This window comes from Lolium perenne, chromosome 6 (genome assembly GCF_019359855.2).
Source record: "Lolium perenne isolate Kyuss_39 chromosome 6, Kyuss_2.0, whole genome shotgun sequence".
Classification (NCBI taxonomy): Eukaryota; Viridiplantae; Streptophyta; class Magnoliopsida; order Poales; family Poaceae; genus Lolium; species Lolium perenne.
Genome location: NC_067249.2, coordinates 24,860,150 through 24,868,257, shown reverse-complemented (window position 1 = coordinate 24,868,257; position 8,108 = coordinate 24,860,150). Strand labels below are relative to the sequence as shown.

General features: G+C 50.5%; 1 protein-coding gene across 1 annotated transcript; it reads left to right on the top strand.

Annotated features, from left to right (window-relative positions):
• Positions 1 to 1,572: 1,572 nt before the first annotated feature.
• Positions 1,573 to 2,427, top strand: LOC127310669 (3'-5' exonuclease-like). Its single transcript, XM_051341320.1, has 2 exons — positions 1,573 to 1,850; positions 1,953 to 2,427. Exons 1-2 carry the CDS (start codon positions 1,573 to 1,575, stop codon positions 2,425 to 2,427), a joined length of 753 nt encoding a protein of 250 aa, XP_051197280.1.
• Positions 2,428 to 8,108: the final 5,681 nt, after the last annotated feature.

Here is an 8,108-nt window from a genome sequence, read left to right as displayed (position 1 = left end):
ATACATAATTGAGAACGTGGTTTACACGAAGACATAATTAGGAACATGGTTTTCCCCAAACTAATACATAGTTTGAACCATGGTTGACACAAACAAAAATATTGCAAAAAAACTAAACCTAACTAGGCCGTGCATCGAAGGTTTCATGTGTTCGCTGCCAAGAAAGAACACTCGAGGGCACACCCAGTCACTGAAACTGGAAAATCCAGCTGGTGACGGTGCCCCTGTTGGTTCTTGCGAGGGAGAACAGACAGAAACCTCGATGCACGTATTCGCTGCGAAGAAACAACACTCTTCATCAGTCGTCCTCCTCGTCGGTGCTATCGCCGTGGTTGTCGTGCTTGTCCCGGTGGCAGCGCGTCTCGTCGAAGACCTTGACGCTCATGTCCCTGTCGCCAAAGTAGGAGAACAGGAGGATGAATCCGGCTTCGAGGCTGTGGCGGTGCGCGAACTTCTCCCAGCCGATGTGGAGGTACATCTTGCCGCGCGCGTCGTAGATCACGTCGACGATCCACCGGTAGAAGCCGGACGAAGCCTCCCGCAGATGCATCGTGCCCGGGCGGTCGTCGCCGGCGACGTAGACGGCGAAGGAGTCAGGTAGCCTCTGGATGCCGCGTGGGTCGCCCTTGAGGACGAGGAGGAACTCGAACAGCACGGGCCCCTCAACGTCCATCTCCGGCGATGAAGCCGACGGTGTGGCAGGCGACGGCGAGCGTGCAGCTCTGCCGCGGCCACGACCACGACCGCGAGCTCGGCCTTCGCCTCTCCCACCCATGGCGTCGACTCTTGTTGAGATGGTGGCGGCTAGGGTTGGGCTAGGGTTTGTGTGTGAGAGGGACGATGACAGGCGGCCCTTTTTATAGGCCGGAGTGAGCCGCGGGAGCGGTGGCGCTCATTAACGCCGGCACGCAGTGCTAGGCGCGATAGTTGGATAATATTCCGAACATTTAATAGGTGGGTTTGTACTAAGCCCATTAACGTGGAGCATGGACGCGGGGAAGGAACACTCATGGCCCATCCAGCAGGGTTCTCTAGTTTTCTTTTGTTTTTTTTCAACTCGAATTTAACTGAAATTTAATAGTTTAGTTTCACGGAAATTCAAAAACTGAAAAAACCTTCACACTTCGTCCTAGAATGAATACGAGAGTGTGTGCAAAAATTTATGGAGCGTTTCTCGAAGGTTGAAAAATCGACATTCTTAGAAACGGAACCGTTTGGGTTACATCAAACCACTTTTTCTAAGCTAGTCAATTTTTCGACCTTCGAAAAAAAATCCAGTTTTTTTACCCAATATGTCACACGTTTTTGTGAACATAATCCGTTGGTTAAAACTTTTTTTGATTTTTTTGAATTTAACCAGCTGATGTGCTGCAGATTTATTAAATAAAAATTAAAAAACTTTTCAGTTAGGCCGTCAGACATGTAACGGGCCAATGTGGGCCGCCAGACCTCTAACTGCATGTTCGCCTCCCGCCCCTATATCCGCCCAATACTGTGGCAGTTCCACCGTTCTGTCCCAACCCCGGCCGTTCGTCTACCGCATCCCAGTGCTCCCTTCCTCCCACACTGTCCATGGCATCTGCCTCTTCCTCCGTCGTGGCCGGAGACGAGAAGTCCACGACGGAGAAGTACCGCATCCTTGCGCACGGGAGTACATTTATCGACGTCGTTTACACCAATGAGGCGGCGACTGTTGATAGAATTCTTCGTATGTACGAGGGTTGGCTCGATGAGGACGAGGACAGGTTCAAGTTCGTTGGTCTGGATCTCGAGTATGACTCTAGCGGACACAAGTTGGCGGTAATGCAAATCGCCATGAGGGAGCACGTTCTTGTATTCCACTACATTAGGTACAAGGATCATTGAATTTTATGTCCCTACATTGAATTTAAAGCGTCCCTACATTTTCATTACAGTACTTGTTGAATTTATTTGTGCTGCTCTTGACAAAGGTGCAAGGATCATTGTCCGCGCCTACTGACTTTTCTCAAGGACAAGCAATACACTTTTACAAGTGTTGATAAAAGAAATGACACAAAAGTTCTTCGTGCGGCCGGTCTTCCTGTTCCAGAAGAGAGACACATCGACATCCAGGACATTTTCAAGATTAATGGTCAACCGCAGGCTGGAATGGCTGATCTTGCAGCAAAGCTCATTGATCCCAAGTTTGCCAACATGAAGAAGGACTTCAAGTACAACCGGCTTCGGAAGGAAGGGCATGGTTTCTGGGAATGCAAGCCACTGTCCTGGATGAACCTCGAATACGCAGCTATTGACGGCTATCTCAGTTATGAGATATACAACAAGATCTACACGGTGAACGAGGGACAAGCTCACCTCCAGAGATCAGACCACATCCGCCCCAGATGCAAAAATCAGGATGAATCTTCATCAATGAACAAGCGTCAGAAGCAAGCCTGGGAGTGATAAGACTCATGGGGGCAAGTACTAGTGTGTTTGTGCAGTCTGTAATTATATTTGCGATGTGTCCAAGACATAGTTGTGCTCTATGTTATTTGTGAACAAATTCTCCATATTGTTTTGTAAGTATCATACAGTGATCTGTGCAGTCTGTAATGGTATTCGCAATGTGTGCAAGACATAAGCTGTGCTCTATGTCATTCGTGAACAAAATTGTCCTAGTTGTGTTGCAAGTATCAAAATTCGACCTTTGACAATCTGACCAATGTTTGTACAAAAAATAATACACAAGTGCAACAATGTGTATCGATCAAGTAGTGTTGTTCATACTTCCGATGGTCCCTCATATCTGCATTGCATGAAATAACACACAAGTCAGTGGCACATAAAATGGTAGAAGATTAGTGCAAGCGATTTAAGTAGGGCTGAACCAGACACTCACTCCTTACGTAGCCTGCAATTCATCTTGTTGTTTCTGTTATGACCTGGTTGATTGCAAGCAGTGCACAACCTCTCCTTCTTCCGCTCGTCGTGTGCCAGCATCCTGCCATGTTTTGACGTCTGTTGATTTGTATCCTTGTCCTTATAGTACCTCTTGTTTTGTTTAGGTGCTCCTTTGGTCTCAGCTTGATCAGGATCACCCACTACTGGTGCATCTCCTCTGTTTTGTGCGTCCTCATGGTAAGCCGTTGAATGACTGGTCTGGGCGCCTTTTCTCCTGTATATTATGCCTTTCATACATTTCATAAGCTCGCTGAAAGATTCTGGGTCATGCAATGCAGCATCAAAAGCTTCTGCTCCAATGAGGGTAAGCTCGCTATGCTTTCTCCGCTCAGCTACCCCTTCCCATCCCCATCCGTACAAATCACTCTCACGTCTTGTTGACGTCCGAAACCCACCGGCGGGCAGCGACGGGCAACACAGTAGAGCCGGGAACAACCTAGGGCTGCGGCTGGCCGAGGTCCCTCCGAGCGACGGCCCGCAAAGCCTTCTGGTCACACGTCCGATGCTGATTGCAAGGGCGTGCCACCTGACCTATACCTGGTCAGGAAGGTGATGGAGATGACTCGCTTAGTTTCCTGCATGGCATACACGTAAACATTAAATACGAGCCTCGATCGGCTCTCAGGTTATCCTGTGAATCGGCTCAAGGAGCCGATCCACCCATGATTCGTACGAGGTGCACGAATATATGGTGGTCCTGCTTGATCAAGATAAAGCTAATGAGATCTACGACGATCTGGGGTTTTCACCGCATAATCGGATCATCCTACTCACGATTGGGCCTCGCGGCCACGCACGGTGATCGTAAGCCGATCCTAGATAGGGCCTAAAAACCAACACGAGGTTGATCCCCGGAACATCCTGTCTAGGACTAGCAAACGACACCCTACGTGCCGCTGGATCCTCCAACCCTTTGTAAGGCCTAACTATTGCAGATATTAAACTAATCCTCGATGAACGAGGAGCGATCGTAACGGATCGGATCTACTAAATAAAGATCAAGCGGGGTGCCGCCCCCACACCTGAGATAGGTGTGAGGGCGGCTAGATATGCAAGGGTTGCACTACGATAGCATGTTACGCGAAGAACTATGCTAACCCTAACACATCTATGATAACTACGTTGCTCGCCATCAACAAGGCTTCAGTACGAGCAACGCATGAACAACGTGGAGCTTGTGCTGCCTAGATCGCAAGATGCGATCTAGGCAGCATGTTGCTTACCGGTAGAAACCCTCGAGATGAAGGAGTTGGCGATGCGCCGAGATTGATTTGGTTGGTTGAACGTTGGTTGTTGTTTATTCCATAAACCCTAGATACATATTTATAGTCCAGGGGACTTTCTAACGTGGGAATAATCCCCACCGTGCACGATACAAACTCTAACTTTTAATCTAAGATACAATCTACTATAATTAAAGATACACGGGCAGTCTAGCCCAAACTCTTCGCGCAAGGCCGCTTCAGAGATCTTCCACGTGTGATCTTCCAAGCCCATCTCTCTTACGGCCCACTTCCTGATTTGGCCAAAATCTGGTGATAACACATGCCCCCTGGTTTTGGCAATGATAATTTCAAAACCACTCTGTTTTTTCCTTCGAAGGGTCACGTCGTGGCAGAGCAGACCTGTCGCAGTATTCTTCATCATGATGCCCTGTCTTTTCAGCTTCTCTGCAAAATTCGATAGCTTTGGCATCACTTCCTCGGAAACTGCAATGGCATTAAATTTCCACCAGGCTTCTCATTATTTAACCGTGCCGATTGATTAGCCCTCTTCATCCCCTTCCTCTGTTCCAGCTATCGGCACCCAAAAACCCTCTTCCCCTGCAGCGATGTCTTCCTCTTCCTCTGTCTCCTCCGGCCTCTCCCTCCAATCCTTCTCTTCGAGCGAGCCGGAGTGGAACTCTGATCACGCGCCAGAGGGCGACATGCCTTTGACCGATGGGGAAGAGGACCTCAAGTTCCTCATCGATGGGGAGCTGATAAGCGAAAGTGAAGACGACCTCCATCCCTGGGCGAACCCCACCTCCCCCGACGGGAAGGGGGAAGAAGTAGAGGAAGAAGAAGAAAAAGAGGAGGGCGGCCCCTCTTCCCCCGCTAAGCTCCTGCCGGCCAAGCGATTCCGCGCTTGGGCGGACAGCGAAGATGATGATGATGACGAGGAGGAAGAGGAGGAGGATGAATCCTCCTCCTCCATCGGGTATCCGCCGACCAAGCGCTTCCGCTCCTGGGCGGACAGCGAGGATGATGATGATGACGAGGAAGACGAGGCTCCGGCCAAGGGCTGGGGCAGCAGCGACGAGGAGCTTCCTGGGAGCAGCGCCGACGACATCGACGGCGGTGATGACGAGGACAGCGACGACTAGTAGAATAGGACTAGTAGTAGCAGTGCACTAGGCACCAGATCCCTCTTTTGAGAGCCATCGGCTCTTTCCTGTAAAGCCGCTCCTTTGAATTAATGAAAATTGTTCTTTCAATTGATCCAATTTCATTCCTTCCGCCTGTCATGCCAAGACCGATAGCAACGTATCGGATTCCTTTTCGTTTGGACGCCCGTGAAGCCGGGCTCACATGTCGATTAGCCCGTCAGTCAAGCACTTCTCAAGTTCAGGCTGCGATCTGATATCCGACCATAATTTTTCGCAATCCCTTAGCCGATGACTACTCATCGGCTATTTCGAGAATCCAGTCCCTTTCCTTTTCTTGCAGCGACAGGACGGTCCAAAACCTGTAAAGCCGACGGCCTCCTTTTCCGGTTCCTCTCCGTAGCTTTAGCAGTTTTCCTTTGCAACACCTGAACTGCTTTCAGAGAAGATCACGATGCAGGGTCACTCGATGCGACTCCAATCGGCTCCCAAAATAGAACATCTACCAAGTTAGCTGCCCCCCGAGCCTTAATCAAGGCGAGAATGCCGGCGAGGATGCACAGATCGTTGATCAGCTTTATTCCACTGAACGTCGATGTTGATGTGAACTTTGAGCACATAGCCAGTGGGTCTTGGTCTTGTGTAACTGTACTAGAGTCGATGGCTGCGCATCGGCTGCTTCTCAATTCTAAAGTCGATGCCCTTGCATCGGCTGTCTGTTATGAATTTTTTTTTACTGGCCGATTTTTCTCTAATCGGCCCCTAATGTTTCATTGTACACATGTTTACTGCACATGTTCATCTGACTATATGCCCCCCGAGCCGAATCTGCCAGGTGACTGCAGATATCGGCTTTTATGGTTAGCCAGGGCACTGCACTTGCACGTCGGCTCCGCAAGGATTCGTGCTGACTTTCATCCGCCGACGTGACCGCTGCCCAGTAGATCGATGTTGAACATAAGCAAAACATGTGGTGAAGATAATTTTGGCCGATTACTGGAATCGGCCTCCATATCCATTGAAGTGCTGACTGAAGGTTCTGCAATGCTCCTTCATAATTTTTTGGGGGCCGATCACAAGGATCAGCCTCGCCCCGTTTGCTCATCGGTTTGTTCTTGCTACTCGGTCAGGCTAGTGGATAAAACCAGCCCAACCTCTGACTTGATGCGCCTGCTGTCATCCACCTTGAGTGCGTCGTAGAATCGTGGAGCACTAAGCTCCGTCGGAAGGACGAGCACCATGTTTGTACCAGCCGATGCTTCATCGTCGGCTTTCCTTTGCTTGGGACGCCACTCCATTTTCCGTGGACGACCCTCTTCATCCAGGGTTCGCTGAACTTTCACAGCCAGATCAGGTCGTGCCTTCCTTAGCGTATGCAAGTATAACCTTTCGGCTTCCTCCAGGCCGCACAATCGCTGAACCCTGTGCTTTTGGGAACGGCTGAGTCCATCAGGGCACCACCTTGGACGGTGGTACCTGTCTTCTTCTTCTTGTCCCCTCGTCTTCTGAATCCTCGAGATCCGCCCACCGAGGGGACTCAGCGCGTTTGCTTTGTGGTGGGAGAGGCCCTAAGCGACTGAACACAGATACGTTGGCTGCCTCCTTCTTCTTCTGGTTGCATTCTGGGCAATTGCCGATTGTGGGCAATCGGCTCATTCCTGAATCCCAGCAGTGTCTGAAGAAGGGGCAGTCCCAGTGCCTGTCGTTGTCATCTTGCTCCCTTGATTCTCCTTTGGCACGGCGCTCGTGCTCCTCCTCATCGCGATCATGCCGACGATGTCTTCTGGCTTCTCTAGCCAGACGACCTCTTTCATCATCATAGCTGGACCGTCGGCGTTGGTCATACTGACTTACGTACTTGTTGAGGAGGTGATCAGAGAGGGGTCGCTGATATCTTATGTTCTTCACTTCTCCCTCTGTGACGTAGCGCTTGCCATCATGATGGAGCCGATCGCGTGGAGCGGCCTCCTCTGTGTCCTTGCTACGAGAGCAGCTGCCCTCGTCTCCATCTTTGCCAGAGTGGTGCCCAGGTCCTACCATGTTGATGCTAAAAGAGGATCCTGGCTGCAACCTTCAGGGTAAGTGCATTCCACCATGTTAACGGCGGGGAAGGGTTGGGTGTCGACCTTCATGGCGTACTGGCTGAAAATCAGACGTCCTTGTTCTATCGCCATTTGGATCTGCTGACGCCACACCCTGCAGTCGTTGGTGGCATGGGAGAGCGAGTTATGCCATTTGCAGTACGGCTTTCCGTTCAGCTCCTGAACCGTGGGGAATTTGAGACCTTCAGGTATCTTCAACTGCTTCTCCTTGAGTAGGAGGTCGAAGATTTGCTCAGTTTTGGTCACGTCAAAATCAAAACCCCTGGGCGGACCTGGTGGCTTAACCCATTTGCAGGACACGGGGGTTGCCCCCCGAGTCCATTCAGCCATTGCTACTTCTTGATCTCCCATAGAGCCTTCATCTTCGTCTGCCTCAACCAGGACTACTGCACGCTTGAATTTATCCTGGTACAAGTCCGGGTGGCGCTGTTCATATGCCGACAGTTTCTGAACCATGTGCGCCAGTGAGGGGTAGTCTGCTTGGGAGGCCATGTCCTTGAGCGGTGCTGCAAGGCCCGCTACTGCCAACTCGACTGCTTCCTTTTCAGTTACACGAACCGAATAACATCGGTTCCTAAGATTTCTGAAGCGCTGGATGTATTCTGTCACAGTTTCTCCACGCTTCTGACGTATTTGTGCTAGATCGGCAAGGCCAGACTCGGAAGCCTCTGAGTGGTACTGCGTATGGAACTGTTCTTCCAACTGCTTCCAAGTCC